Here is a 16,663-nt window from a genome sequence, read left to right on the forward strand (position 1 = left end):
AACTCCACAGAGACTAACGTCCTGAAAGAAATCTTTGCTCTTCGGGACTCGGTCCTGCGCTGGCGGTGCGGGTCTGTGTGCGCGCACTCCGCGCCTCGCGGCGAAGCGAACGAGGAGGAGCCAGAGCCGGGAGGCGGGAACGACCTGCCACGGGTGAGATGATGGAGCAGCGTCTTTGGCGGCCGCCGCGCCAGCAGCAGCAGCAGCAGCAGCAGCAGCAGCAGCAGCTCTTGAACACACCTCAATGAGAGCGACAGTGGAAGCTGCTGAGCAGAAAGACGTAAGCAGTCTAACTATAGCCGCCGGGAGAGAGAGGGGATGTAACCTGTTCTGCTCAAGGCTGTGAGGTGCGTAATCCCGAGCCGACCCATTATGGAGCGGGTGCAGCCAGCGTTGCCACAGGTGATTTGATTTCCTGTGACGGTAGCTTAGCCAGCCGGGACAATTCCAAAACATTCTTATTTTAAAGTCCTTTTCGGCCACCTGGAGAAGGGGGACGACTCCTAGGAAAAGTCTTACTGTTGATAAATTGACGACCAAAATTTAAAAAGTGTCTCCTCCCGTTACCTCCTCTCCTCTCTGCGAAGCAGATTGGAACCATGGCTTATCCCTTACTCTTCTGCCTCCTGCTCGCTCATCTGGGATTGGGAACTGCTAGCGCCAGCCGCGACCCTCCGGGACGGCTGGATCCCCCTAGAGAGAGAACCCTGAGGCTGAAGCAGCACGCCCAGCAGCCGGCTCAAGGCTCTGCCTCGGATTCCTCGGCTCCCTGGAGCCGCTCCACCGACGGCACCATCTTGGCGCAGAAACTCGCCGAGGAGGTGCCCATGGACGTGGCCTCTTACCTCTACAGCGGGGACTCCCACGAGCTGAAGCGAGCCAACTGCTCCAGCCGCTACGAGTTGGCGGGCCTGCCGGGGAAGTCGTCAGCCCTAGCCAGCTCCCATCCCTCCTTGCACGGGGCACTGGACACGCTGACACACGCCACTAACTTCCTCAACATGATGCTGCAGAGCAATAAGTCGCGGGAGGAGAACTTGCAGGACGACCTGGAGTGGTACCAGGCACTGGTGCGGAGTCTCCTGGAGGGCGAGCCCAGCATTTCCCGGGCAGCCATCACCTTCAGCACCGAGTCGCTGTCCGCGCCGGCCCCGCAGGTTTTCCTCCAGGCCACCCGCGAAGAGAGTCGCATCCTGCTCCAGGACCTGTCCTCCTCGGCACACCACCTGGCCAACGCCACGCTGGAGACCGAGTGGTTCCACGGCCTGCGGCGCAAGTGGAGGACCCACTTACACCGCCGCGGCTCCAATCAGGGGCCCCGGAGCCTGGGCCATAGCTGGCGACGCAGGGACGGGCTTGGCGGGGACAAGAGCCATGTCAAGTGGTCTCCACCTTATCTGGAGTGCGAGAACGGGAGTTACAAACCCGGGTGGCTGGTCACTCTCTCCGCTGCTTTCTACGGGTTGCAGCCTAACCTGGTCCCGGAATTCAGGTAGGGAGGGGGGAAAAAGCAAAAGCAAAGTCTTCCTTCCGGTGTCTCATGTGGGGAAGGAACACTTGGCTGTGACTCTTAAAGCCTCCCACCCCTCCCAGCGGAGACCCAGACTGAGGGACACCTATCGCGGGCGCCTGTGCTTAGGGACAAGAAGCGCCCTAGGTTTGTCAGTTCAGTGAAAGCTTCTCTCAGATCAGTTTCCCTGCAAGGGGCAGGGGACTGGGGAGCATTTGTCAGAGTTGAGAGAAATCTCAGATGCCTTGTGGTTCATTTCAACCCACGGGAGAGCAGGGAGGGTATTTCCCTTTCTGGGGTGATCGGAGGGAAGCTGGAGAGCTCGGGTGTGCCCGTGAGGCACAGAGTGGCCAGCATTGGATGAGGAAGAAAAGGGAACAGGAGGAAGACAGAGTTCCTCGGTTCTGCCACTTAGGGGTAGCCTCTGCCTGCTTTCTCTGTGCGAGGTTCAGGATACCCGTCTGCTGTTAGTTACCAGAGAGCGTGATTAAAAGAGTATATCCCCTCTGCAGTTTTATCCCTTCAGCAGTGAGTCAGTCTCAGCAGCATAGTTGTCTCCAGGATCCACTTTGCAGTTTGATCAGTGTGCTCCTTTTACCCACCTCTCTCCTCCCCCTTGTCTCCCTTCCTTGGTCCCCTCTTTGTCCTGTTCTCTGTGTCAGGCATACCTGAGGGTTCTCTAGTCCTTCACATACTCATACACTTTATAAATGAACTGGATTGAGTTATCTTAGGCAGGAAGGGATTAGTTCGGACTGAATTCACTCAGGGAACTTGGAGGAAATTTAATAACAGTTTTTCTGTATTTCCTGTCTAAAGGTATAGCATTTGTGGGGAGATGAGAATTTGCAAAATAGCAGGGGTAACTTCTGCCCTGGGAAGTACCTGACCTTTCTGCTGAGGAACTTCTAAGAACTAGCACTTAAGGATCAATGTGAGGAAGGAACAGAAAGGGAAGAGTAAAAATTCCAAAGAGAGCCTTGGAGAGAGCCACAGATTGACTGGGGTCCTCCCTGATTTCCATGATGGGAGGTTCTGGCAAGAAGGTCTTGGGCATTGAGGTTGCTTCTGTATTTTTTAGGAACTTAGGCAAAAGTGAGAAACCTCTGTGTGCGAGTGCCTTGATGCTCTGTTTGGCACAACAAGGACAGGATGCTGACCTGGAGAAAGATACCAGGCTGAGTACTGCGTGGGCAAAAGGGGAAATCAGAAAGCTTGTCTTGGCAGTGTCATGTCCTGCTGAATGAACCCCAGTGAGTTGTTTAACCTCTCTGGGCCTCAGCTACTTAACTACCAAATGAGGGAGTTGAAGTAGATGGTCTCCAGGGAGCCATCCAGTTATAAAATTCTGTAGCTTTTGGTGCAGCAATACTTGAGAATATATATACAGATAGCAACCCCCCCCCCCCCCCCCCCCGCCGTGTGACTACATTAAATGTGTGTGTGTGTGTGTGAGTGTGTGTGTGGTGTGGGTGTGTGTGTGGGTACACGCACATGCATGTGTTTCTGTCTCTCTTAAAGATCTTGTCTTAAGCCAGAGTAACTCTTTCCTACTTTCAGGATAATCTTATTTCCTCCTGATTTCTGCAGGATCCTGTTAGTAAGAGCTGAGCACAGCTTTGAGTCTTTGCCATAATGTTTGCTAGAAGAGGAAAGATCAGCAGATGCCATTCACTGCCAGAAAATTGTTTGTGGCCTTCAGATAAGTCTTTTTAGGGAGTCCCAGTTCTCAGGATCGATCTTTTCTTTCTTTCTTTCTTTCTTTCTTTCTTTCTTTCTTTCTTTCTTATCATCATCATCTATTTACCTATCTGTAATGTTTATTTTCTGTCAGATTTTCTATCTATCTATCTACCTATCTATCTATCTACCTACCTACCTATCATCTATCATCATCATCTATTTACCTATCTATAACATTTACTTTCTGTCAGATTCTGTGGTAACTGCTTCACATGCATTATCTTGATTAATTTTCATGACCCTATGAGTTAGGCTTTATTATTTTTTTTTAGTTTTTAGTTCATTTAGTTTTATTTTACAGAAAAAATAACCTGAAGCGGGAGAGGTTAAGCTTTTTTCCTGAGATCCCACAGCAGGTAAGTAGTAGAGCTAGGATCTGAGCCGTTTTCATACTTTTAACCAGTATGTTAAACTCTGTTTTATGAAGGTGTTCTAAGAATGCTGCATATAATAGAGCTGCTACACAAAAATATATGTATTTTCAAAGGTCAGATGTGGGTCTAGGGGGAGAGCCATTCATTTTCAGAATCATTTCTCTTAAGGCTCAGAAAGCATGAGTCACCTAAATAAACTCAGTGCCTTCTGCCAGCTAAGATGAAAAGCTGAGAACACAAAGGGTCTGAGATTGTGAGGGCTCACACACCCCCTACCTATTTTTTTGGACTACATTCAGAAAATTGTTTCCTCTGGCTAAGTTTCTTTAAGTGCTTTCACAGTCATCAATGGTATTCTTTAGCCAAGGCACAAAGCCAGGCCATTTAGTATTTGGCTCTCTACGAAGCTGGTTCATCCTGGCAGCATGTGTGAAGAGCAGAATAAGTGCACTCCTGAAGTGCCTTTGCTCGGTGTCTTGCACCCCTTAAATGCACAAGATGTTAATTATAGGAACTAGAAGAAATCTTCTGAAGATCAGATGGGTCCTCCTGTTGTCTCATAGATAAATAGCACTAAAAAGGTGAAGTGACTTGTCCAAAAATCACAAATCAATATAGTAATGACAGAACCAGGATCCAGGTCTTCTGCCTCTGGTTTACACTATACTTGATATTTATGTACCTAAATCATATTTCTGTGGCTCTCTTAACCCCTGAATACAATGCATGCTGGGGGACATAGTTTACTCTTCATCATGTTTTAGGACAAAAAAAATTGGCTCATAGAACACAGCTGTTGATTTAAAAAAATATAGTGTTCATTTCACACATTTGAGATACTATTTAAATGGACCTTTTCTGTCTCTTTCTAAAAGGCAAAGTGTTTTTTTTTTTTTTTTTTTTTTGGTGGTGGTGTTTTACGATATACAATATGCATTCTACATTCTGTAATACAGGTGAATAATATTGTACAGACATGTTTACAGGGTAAACCTCAAATAAATTTTTGGAAAGCCATGATTAAGAGCTCTACACATGATTTAAAATGTATTTTGAACGTCCACAATGTTATTTGCCAAAAGCCTTATCTGTAATGGAAAATCCATTGATAAAAATTTTCTTATGGAAGAGGAAAGGAAGAAAAATGTGGTTAAAATTTCCATTTAAGATAAGTTAGTATTTTCTCAGATCTTGCATGTAATAGTCAAACGTTTAAACATTTTATTTTTAGAGGATTAAATCCCAAACATGAAATTCAAAAGTAATGTGAGAACATGGTTAACCACCTTCTTATATTAATGTTTATCATTGTAAAATACCTCTCCGAGTAAATTTTATTCCCCTCTGCTTCAGAATGACACAAGTATCTTAAGTTTAAAAGCCTGGCTTAAGACTCACATGGGAAGAGAAATTTATTGCTCATTTCTTTTTTTTTTCAAAAAATGGCATTAGTTGCTTTAACCAGATATCTCTTGGGTCTTTTGTTCTATAGTGTAAACATTTTAGTTCTCATATTCCATCTCAGCAAAAGAGAGAGTAATAATTTAATATATATCCTCAGTTGTTTATATTTATTACATTAGGTTTGTGATGTCTTTGTAGAGCTTTCCTTAAAGTTAACTCTTTGGTTTTGCATAATAATTTTTCATTGAGGAACTGGAAGTGCTATGGAGTTGGATCCCATTATGCTGAAATCATAGATATCTTCCTAGTGGTACTTTGTACTGTTCAGTGCTTAGGATGGATATAAGGTGTTGAATTTATATTAAGGTAAAGGAACCTTGGGAACTAATTATTTTTTGATGAGCTAAAAGAGACTTAGGAATTCACTTGGTTTCTTTCATCTTCTCAATTTGCAATGGAGGCAACAAGACCCAAAAAAGGGCTAAAGGAACTTGCTAGAGTGGCACAGCTCTTTTGTGGTAGGTTAGAATTCATGGGAACAAATATATATTTAGCACCTACTATATATCAGATGCTTTATATATACCATTGCATGTAATTGTATTTTCAGGTAGTGACAACTTCAGGAAAGTTGAGCAACCTGCCCAAGGGAACACAGCTAGTAAATTAGGGAGCCCAAATCAAGTTTAGGTCTATCTAGCTATGAAGCTCATAATGTCTTTCCGCCACCCTATACTGTTATCTCTTGTTTAACAACTTTATTTTCACCTTGTTACTTAAAAATATAACATAGTAATGACTTGAAATAATATATTTGGCCCAAATAAGTCAAACACACTTATTACTTTTAGGCCAACCACACAACCAAGAATGTCGTATAGTAAGAAGAGTATTAGACTTGACAGAACTTTGCCTCAAGTCCCAGTTTTGTCTCTGACTGGCTGTATTACCTGTCTGGAGATCAGCTTCTTCATAATTAAAATGTGGGAATGGAGTTTATGCTATCCAAATATCTTTATAACTCTGTTTTCTATGTATTCTTAATTGGTCTATCCAAATGGTCAACAAGTAGGCTCTGGAAACAGGAATAATACACATAAGTGCGGTACCTTGTGGAAATGATATTGCTGGGGAAGTAACATGCAGAGGAAGAGGAAACCATATGAATGTCAGACTTGATGTTGATTAAAAAAAAGCAATAGGGCAATGAAGGAAAGATCACAATAGTGTGGAAACCCCTTTTCATAAACTAACGCAGCAAACATTGATGTCACTGATTTGCTGACTCCTGAGGGATCACTTCACTCTTTTCTTTACATCCTATACGCGTATACCTCCATCAGTGATTCTGGTACAGATCTCTGCATTCAACTAGAGAGGGAAATTCACAGTATTAAAGAAATGACCATCTTGCTCCAAGCTAGACATATCTTACATCCCTCTTGTGGGTAATGATAGTGGTGAAAAGATGTTGCCTGTAGACAGCAGAGATGCCTACCTGGGTTATATATCAAAGAGTTTTTAGATGAACTTCTGCCATTGAGGTTTTTCAGTCTCAATTATTTCATCTGTAAGCTGTGAATAGTAAAGTACATCTCCTTTGGGATTCTGTAGTGACTAAGGGAAGAATTGTGATCGTACAGGAAGTTCAGTAAATATTTTGTAATGTAACTTCTGGCTTCCCAAGTACTTCCCTCAGAGATAAACTTTCTTAGTTTTAAAAGTCATGTGGTTAATAGTTTATAATTTATATGATGGCTTAGTTTCATCCCTCATTATTGTGAACACTTGTAATGACAGTGGATCAGGGTAGAAATATGGGCCTTGGAGACAGAAGATAGTGGCATCTTCTGGGTGGTGTTTGACTGGGTGGTGTTTGACTCATGGTGTTACCATGGGCAGTAGTTGCCTTTCTAATTTTCAGTTTCTTCATCTATAAATTGAGGGGGTTGGTCTAGGTGACATGTAGGACTCCTTATAACCCTGAAAGTCTATGATTATGTACATAATTAAACATGTTACTTTAACTTTTGAAGTTTTATTTGATTAGAATGCTGAAAACAGTTAATCCATTTTCATTTAAATGAAGATCGTGTTCATATATGTTCAATGTAGTTTTTATCATAGTCATTTATTTATTAGAGAAAGCCCTCTTGATGTATACTGAGCTAAATATATATACTAATGGAAGTGAGAGCTTTCTTTCTTTCTTTCTTTCTTTCTTTCTTTCTTTCTTTTCTTTCTTTTGAATACTGTTTCAAAATAAGAAGCATGATCTGAGCTTCCAGATCTTTTTTTGAATGTTTATTTACTTTTGAGAAAGAGAGACAGACAGAGCACGAGCAGTGGAGGGGCCAGGAGAGAGGGAGGCACAAAATTGGAAGCAGGCTCCAGGCTCTGAGCTGTCAGCACAGAGCCTGATGCGGGGCTCAAACTCACGAACCGTGAGATCATGACCTGAGCCAAAGTTGGACACTCAACCTACTGAGCCACCCAGGCGCCCCCTGAATATCCAGATCTTGAAAGACCCCCTGAATATACTTAAAGTCAACATGAAGCTATTTTGCAATTTTTTTAATGTTTATGTATTCTTGAGACAGAGAGAGACAGAGCATGAGCAGGGGAGGGGCGGAGAGAGACACACACACAGAATCCAAAGCAGGCTCCAGGCTCTGAGCTGTCAGCACAGAGCCTGATGTGGGGCTTGAACTCATGGACCGTGAGATTATGACCTGAGCTGAAGCCAGAGGCTTAACTGACTGAGCCACCCAGGCGCTCCTATTTTGCAAATTTCTAAATCAAGGGCATCAGTATGCCTGTGTAACTTCCCTCAAGATAACTAATGTTTAGGTTGAAGCTCCTTACCTACCCACTCTTAATAACAACTCATTTTCAATTTACTTCTGTAGTTGGCTTTAAAATGTAAAGAAAAGGGCTATTTATTGTGGTGCAGCAGTGACACAGTATTACTTGCCATTTTCTAGAACACGCATTTGGAAGCAGAAATGGGATTTCTGAGACTGCTAAATAAATAACAAGAGTATATGCCTGCCCTCTGGAGAGGGAACTGATGCCCTCCCTAGCTGATTTTATAGCCTCAACTGCGAGATAAGTCAAATTTTACTTTCAATTTAAGAAAGGCAGCAGTTTGGTGTTCATTGTTCAGGGTTTTATGGCTACCTTTTTCCAACCTGCACTGTGTTTTATGATTATATTGTAACATACTGGGATGTCGAGAAGTATGCTGTTGACGTTAGTTTGCACTTGGTTGGTACAGAAGCATTAGTGCCTTGTTTGTTTTCTCCCTTCAGTTCTGGACTGGTATTTACAGGGTTATTTTAGCAGACTTACTAAAATAGTACACTGGGATTTTGATAACTTTGGCAGCTTGATGGCCACTATGCACAAATAGGCAGCACACTGGTACTGGGGCTATGCTCAGAGTGTTTGCAGCCGACAATGTTATTAGGCTCTTGTCCACAGCTTTGGCATATGTACCAGGGAGTGGGGGGTGAGGGCAGCTTGTTCTCCTGGTCTGTCAGCCTTATTTGCTTCTCAGCTGTTAGTAAAAAAAAAATTCTATGTGCAACTTCCACTTTAACTGGGCATTTACTCATCCCACAAGCCTTTCTTACTTCAGGGAAGAAAACATAAAAATATTTGGGTGGATAGGTTGTTTTATGAAATACTTCTTCAGTTAAAAGACCTCTGTTTTCTACAATACCAAACTTAGTATAGGAGCCATGACTTTCTTTTTTGTATCAAAGCATATTATAGTGTCTCAAAGCAATTGCAGGATACATCTAGTTTCATCTAGGTAGAATTTATAGGAAACACAAAATTTGTTTAAGTGATCTGACCCCAAGATCATTTTTCCCAAACAAAAATCTTGTTACCTACCTTTTTGTCAAAGAAGGAAGTCTGTCTCTCTTGCTCTCTCTCGTACATGGTTAACAATTACTTCTAATTAATTTAAGTACATATAATATCTGTTCTAACTTTCCCATTTAAAAACTGTAACTACAACAAGACAATGTAGAATTAAAAAATATCTGTCCAGGGGCGCCTGGGTGGCTCAGTCGGTTAAGCGGCCGACTTCGGCTCAGGTCATGATCTCACGGTCCGTGAGTTCAAGCCCCGCGTCGGGCTCTGTGCTGACAGCTCGGAGCCTGGAGCCTGTTTCAGATTCTGTGTCTCCCTCTCTCTGACCCTCCCCCGTTCATGCTCTGTCTCTCTCTGTCTCAAAAAATAAATAAACGTTAAAAAAAAATTAAAAAAAAATATCTGTCCAGTTAGCAAAAGTACCCAGTGCATCTATAACTTAAAAGGAAACTTAGAATTACATAAGATTTTGGTTTATTTCTTTAACCTAGCTTTCTCTCCACTTATGTATTTTGTCCCATGGGTATGCCTTTTTACATTACTATGGAAGAACTTTTATAAGAGTAATAGGACACATAGCTTTTATCTGAGAAAGAGGAAAAGGTAATTCAGTATAGAATAATATGTTTTATCAATTCTAAGATGTATTTCTTCCTGATTTTGATGTCTTTTAACTGAGATCTGTCTTATGATTGAGAGCATGTCATTTTCAATTGGCATACATTTCCTTTTAATGGTACACAATGCTGCATATTTCAATTAATGGTATCTTATATTTGATGAATATATGCCTGCCATGGGGCTCGAACTCATGAACTGGGAGATCATGACCTGAGCTGAAGTCATATGATCAACCGACTGAGCCACCCAGGCTCCCCTCTTTTTTCTCTTTTTTAAAGATTTTTTTTTTTTTTGCTTTTCAAATTTTTATTCAAATTCCAGTTAGTTAACATACAGTGCAATATTGGTTTCAGGAGTAGAATTCAGTGATTTATCACTTCCATACAACATCCAGTGCTCATCGCAAGTACTCTCCTTAGTACTCATCACCCATCTAGTCAATCCTCCACCCACATCCTTCCATCAACCCTCAGTTTGTTCTCTATCTTTCAGAGTCTTTTATGGTTTGTTTCCCTCTCTCTTTTTTCTTCCTCCTTTCCCACATGGTCATCTGTTTTGTTTCTTAAATTCTACATATGAGTAAAATCATATGGTATTTGTCTTTCTCTGACTTATTTCATTTAACAATAGTATATTCTAGCTCCACCCACGTCATTGCAAATGGAAAATTTTTCATTCTTTTTGATGGTTAAGTAATATTCTGTTGTATATATATACCACATCTTCTTTATCCATTCATTAGTTGATGGACATTTGAGCTCTTTCCATAGTTTGGCTATTATTGATACTACTACTATAAACATCAGGATGCATGTACCCCTTCAAATCTGTATTTTTGTATTCTTTGGGTAAATACCTAGGAGTGCAATTGCTGGATCATAGGGTAGTTCTATTTTTAACCTCCATACTGTTTTCCAGTTTGCATTCCCGCCAACAGTGCAAGAGGGTTCCCCTCTCTCTTCATCTTCACCAACCCTGTTGTTCCTTGTGTTATTAATTTTAACCATTCTGACAGGTGTGAGGTGGTATCTCATCGTGGTTTTGATTTATATTTTCCTGAAGATGAGTGATGTTGAGCATCTTTTCATGTGTCTGTTAGGCAACTGTATGTCTTCTTTGGAAAAATGTCTATTCATGTCTTCTGCTCATTTCTTAAATGGATTATTTGTTTTTTAGGTGTTGAGTTTGATGAGTTCTTTATAGATTTTTGGATACTGACCCTTTATCAGATATGCCATTTGCAAATATAAAGATTTTATTTCTAATTAATCCCTACACCCAATATGGGGCTTGAACTCACATGTGTGAGATTAAGAGTTACATGCTCTACTGGCTGAGGCAGACAGATACCCCCACAGTCCTTTTAATGTATGTGAAATATACAAAACATTGGGCCAGAAGTGGCAGAAACTTTTGTTTTCAGATTAGATTATCAAAGGATTATCAAAATCTTTCCCACACCATCTGGTGAAGGATTTCACTCACACTGTGGGAAAATGCCTAGGACAGTGAGAATAAAAGACCACTTGTAGGGGTGCCTGGGTGGCTCAATCAGTTAAACAACCGACTCTCGATTTCAGCTCAGGTCATGATCTCACAGTTTGCTTTCGCAGTGCGGCGCCTGCTTGGGATCTCAGGCTTTGCTCTGACAGTGGGGGGTCTGCTTGGGATTCTCTTTCTCCCTCTCTCTAAAAATAAATAGGCTTTTTTAAAAAAGACCACTTATGGACCAAAAACAGGAGGAAATAGATCTTTCTTTTTTAAAGGGCTTAGAGGTTTTACGGTGTAAATAAAAACTTCATGGTGTAGCCACATAACTAGTTTCGGTTGGTGAGATTTAAATGGAATTGTGGAGTTAAGTGTTTTTTTCTTTTTCTTCTTTTTTTTTCTAGTCAGCTGCCTGAATGAAGAGTTTGGATTTCCCTTATTTGATGCCTCATACCACCGCACAGAGCAGGGTTTCTCATACTGCCATTGACATTTTGGGCCAGATCATCTTTTGTTGTGAGGGCTGTCTTGTTTGTCTTAAGACGTGCAGTAGCACCTCCGGCCTCTACTTACTAGATGCTAGTAGCAACCTCGTGGACCTCCTAGACATCAAAAATGTGTACAAACATTGCCAAATATCTCCTTGGGGGCAAAATGCCTATGTTTGAAAGCTGCTGGTGTAGAGAGAACTCATATAAATATGCTCTCCTGGGGCTATTTATTTCAAGGGTTCTGTATGTATATGTATGTGTATGTGTTCGTGAATGAGTCTGACAGATCACATTTCTATTTATTTATTCATTTTCTTACTTGTTTGGAACATAAGATCATTTCATATATAGAACCTGATATGAGTGAGGACTGGAAAATTTTCATCAATCAATGTAATATTAATTTACATTTTTACATCATCAGGGTTCAGAAAGAACAACTTGGCAAATTATTTGTAGGATTTGTTACTAATACGGCTTTATTATTCTCATGGTTAAGTGTTTTATATCTAAGGTTTATCCATAAAGGATGCATTTTGAAAAGAAAACGTGTGTGCGGGGTGGTGGGGTCATTCTTTAAAGAAGCAAATTTTAGTCGGTGTCCTGACAAAGCTTCTTTTTGAAGAATTAGAATTTTAGAAGTAAAAAGGATTTTAGAGATAATATAACCCAATTTATAGTTACTTTTACAAGTGAGGAAATTGACACCCAGGGAAGTGACCATCACTTGCATTAGCTATGGCTGCAGTGAACTTGTAATTTAACGTAGGCACAAATAAAAACACCCAGAGTCATCAAATAAAGGTTAACTTATATTCATTATTCACTGATTTCAAACATGGCTGGGCATCAGGATCATCTGGAAAGCCTGATAATATGTTCCTTGGCCCTCCCCAGACCCTGTGAATAAGATAATCTGAGGATAGGTTCAGAAGTCTATATTAAAACAAAGTCTTTGTAATTCAGAGGCAACTGATCCTTAAGAACCAACTTGGAAAAAGGCAAAAAGCGTTTAATAAGGTTGTAACATATATAATCCATTTCCCAAGATTTTAAGAATAAAAATTAAAAATTGTAGATGCTTAGCACCTTCAGCTTTAGTTATCCAAAGGATTTGGATACAGGCCATTCTGAATACCTGAAGCAATTCAATATTGTGAATGATCCTATTGGTAGGGGTAGAATGAATAGCAGGTTCTTCACGAAGGCAGAGACATCACAGGTACTGAGCCTTGGAATATGGGCCACAGAGTAGTGTGCTGTATCTCCCTCTCTTTATTTTGGGTTCCTTTTCTCACTGTTAAGATAGGGGCTATCATGAAAACAGCTGTTTCTGGTCTCTTTATATAAAAGTCCTATTTCCCCAACCAGTTCCACATGGCCTTCACATGCAAGAACTACATTTTATGACTTCCCATATTCAGTCCCTCTTGAAATCACCTTGCATTATTTCAGGGAGGCGGTATGGAATAGTGTCTAGGAGGAAGGGTTTTAGGATTATAAATGTATACTTGAATCCATGAGCTTTCACTTTTGCTTACCATGTGACACTGGGCAAGTTACTCAACTCTTTCCATGTCTTTATCTTGAAAAGGTATAGAGTACCTCTCATGGTTGTAAAGAGTAAACAGTCATATATATATATATATATATATATATATATATATGTTTATATATATGTGTATATATGTGTATATACATGTTTATATATGTATATATATGTTTATATATATGTATATATATGGTTTATATATACATATAGTATATATATGGTTTATATATATAGTATATATATGGTTTATATATATTTTATATATATTTAGCATAATGTGTGGAATGTAGTATTTAAAAAAAACATTATAGAGTATATAACATGTGTCTGGCTAGGACTATAGATGCTGGAGATATAATAATGAAAATAACATGGATTTTTTTGTGGGGGTGGGGGAGATAGATGATAAATAAGAAAAATAAATATAATAAATAATTCTTGATAGGAACAAGTGATAAAAGTTATAAATAGGATAATGAGATAAAGAATAGCTGAGAGGCAGGGTGGGCTGCATTAAATAGGATGGTCAGGAAAGACCGTTGAGTTAAGAAATGAAGGATGAGGAGACAGGCATGGAACAAGTTGAGGTAATCATGATCTAAATAGGAAATAGCAAGAACAAAGGTCTTGAGACAAGAATGAGCTTCAAATGGTCTAAGAATAGAAAGAAAGTGTTACTAGAATGTACTGAGAGGTGGGTAATGACATAGAAGATGAGTGTAATATATGCAGAAGGTGTTCAATAAATGGCTAAGATACTGTGGTAATATAGAAACATATTAAGTGCTTTAAACATTTCTACCCCTTAGCAATCTGTAAATTGTGGATGAATCTACACTGTTTTCCTTTGGATGGTTTGGTTGTAATGTTATCTTATTTTGGTGCTTTTTTCTCTTTCCTCCTTTTACTCTTGGCCTTCTTGCCATTGCCTCCCTTAGCTCTGGGAGTTTGAGTTTTGCAGTCTCTCTGATGAGATTTCAGTAAAAAAATAAGCTATTTCTTTTTATAGATATATAATTTTTTAAAGTTTATTTTGAGAGAGAGAGGGAGAGTGAGTGTGTGTGTGTGTGTGTGTGTGTGTGTGTGTGTAAATGGGGGAGGGGCAGAGAGAGAGGGAGAGAGAGAAACCCAAGCAGGCTCTGTCAGCACTGAGCCTGACACGGGGCTCTATCTCATGAACCCATGAACCCATGAACCCATGAACCCAGGATCATGACCTGAGCCGAAACCAAGAGTCAGATGCTTAACCAACTGAGCCACCCAGGTGCCCCAAGAATAAGCTATTTCTAGTTGCTCCATTCTCAAATGTGAATGAACAAATTGGAATTTGAGAGGCAAAGGAGGTAGAAATAAAAAATCCAAAATTTCTTGCAAAAATAAGCTGGGTGCTTTCCTTGCTCCCTGGCTCAAACCTGTACATAAAGCCTTTTCCAGACACAGACAGAAGAATAAGGGCAGAGACACAGCAGGTTAACTCCTGGGCGAAGCATCGTTTTCTTCACCAGCATGCCTGGAATGACGTCCTGCAGATCCCTGACTTCTCTCAAGCTGGTAGCTGGCAGGTCTTGTCATTTGGCATTTCCTGACATACTTTGTTGTCCTTTATGGTGAGGTCTCAGATGTAGAGGTCAGGGGCTGCCTGTGAGAGGCACAAGGCATAGAAGTGAGATTGGAAGAGTCAGAAGAGAGACCACAAATATTTGGACATGAATTTGGAGGTAGACTTTGCATTATGGGAAGTATAGGCAGGAGTGTATCTCTAATGAGCATTAACAATGAAAATCTGGTTTATGGGTTTTAGGAAATAAAATAATCATCATTACCTTCTCTAACATGACAAATGTGGAATTTAATCTATTGGTTACCTTGCTTTTTGCACCCATAAATTTTAAATAATATCTTATATGATTTACTTTTCTTTCTCTGTCTTCCTACTTCTCTTGCTATTCCAGTATTTTTAGATAATTAAAGATGGTAGAATTTATAACCTGTCACTGCAGTAAAAAAAAATAATAATCATAAAAAACCAAAACCCTCTGTGCTTTGTCTATTGATTGCCTCTAAGAAATGAAACTTGAATAACTGAATCCGTGCATTTTCAGAATGTTCCAAATTCCAAGAACTAATGGATTATCTCTCTCTAGATCAGTTGCTCGAAACCCTGCTACCTTTAGTTTGCAAGTGTCTGCAAGGAGACTTCACATACTGCTCCCCACCCTTGGAATTGGCTTCTGCCTTTCTTTTTCTTGTTAAAGAAAGAAAAAGGAACCATATATTTTACTTATCTCTAATATCATCTAAGTTTTTAATCAATCATACTATTTCTTTAAAAAAGTTTCACATTTTTTTGAAACCATTCTTGTTGGAGTCTCATGTTTTCTGCAGAATAACTATCATGGAAAATCTTTTCGAATTACTGAAAATTTGAATTCAACTGTGTGTTGGATGCAGGTTCTGTTATTTCTAGAATTTTTATTTTTTCATCTCCTGGAGCACAATTTCAAATACTTTCTAAGTATTTCAGGTACTTTCTAAATAAAATTTCTAAGTCTTCCCATGTCTGAAAACATGTCTTAGTGCATGATTGATTGTCAGAATATGGAATTATAGGTGCAAAGTCATTTCAGCCTCAGAATTTTAAAGACATTGTTTTTAGCATTTATTGATGGTGGTAAAACATTTTTGATATTAACCTGATTTATTACACTTTTGTAGGTAATTGTTTCTTGTCTCCCCATGGAAACTTTTAAGGTCTTTTCTTTTTCCTTGGGGTTCTGAATATTCATGATGATGTGCTTAGATGTGATTCTTTTTATTCATCAACCATACCACTTAGTTGGCCCTTTTAGACTTTTCCACTCAGAAATTTTCTTTTGTGATTGCTTAAAATTACTTTCTCCTATCCATTTTCTCTTTCTGGAACTCCTAACAGTTAGGTATTTGACCTTCTGGGTTGATCTCTGTATTTCTTAACTTTTTTCTCATTTTTCCATGTTTTTCTTTTTACTTTCCCTTCTAGGAGATTTTATTTTTTCTTCCTTTTTAGTAAATTTACTTTCATTTGTCAATCTCTTTTAATTTCTACAAACTCTTTCTTGCTTTGATTGTTCTTCATAATTGTATGATCATTTTCTTAAATTTCCTTGAGAAAATTAAAATACCTATTAAATTGTCTTCTGTTGCCTGAATTACTGTTGTTTGTTCCTGGCTTAGTTGTTTTGCTTTTTCATACCAGTTCTTCTCCTTTATGCTACCAGTTCATCTCAAATGTGATCCTTAGTCATCGGTTTTATGATTGAAGGGCTCAGTTAATTTACATGGCTAGATGACACGGAGCCTTCTCAGATGTGTAGGTCTAGTTTCTCAGTAGAACTCTCCCTTGATCGTGAGGCTTCATTTTCTTTAGGGTGCCTGAGAAGGAAGTTGGGAGTCTCTGGGCCACCCTAGACCTTTACTCTAGGAGAACTAATAACCAATTTTAGAAACTTTAGCTCTTCCCAGGCATTTTTTTCCATCTCTTTACAGAATCGTTCTTGGGTTTCAGTTTGGGAATAAATACCATTACAGCACACAAAGGAGGATAACTTGTGTGACTGTT

General features: G+C 39.9%; 1 protein-coding gene across 1 annotated transcript in view; it reads left to right on the forward strand.

The window, feature by feature from the left end:
* Positions 1-542: 542 nt before the first annotated feature.
* GPR158 (G protein-coupled receptor 158) overlaps positions 543-16,663 on the forward strand; it is a 426,015-nt gene continuing 409,894 nt past the window's right edge. Inside the window, exon 1 of the mRNA XM_060659134.3 lies at positions 543-1,492. Within this exon, the coding sequence (XP_060515117.3) occupies positions 600-1,492 (893 nt within the window). The 5' untranslated portion in view covers positions 543-599. The remainder of the gene's footprint in view (positions 1,493-16,663) is intronic.

Source organism: Panthera onca, chromosome B4, assembly GCF_046562875.1.
Source record: "Panthera onca isolate mPanOnc1 chromosome B4, mPanOnc1 haplotype 2, whole genome shotgun sequence".
NCBI lineage: Eukaryota > Metazoa > Chordata > Mammalia > Carnivora > Felidae > Panthera > Panthera onca.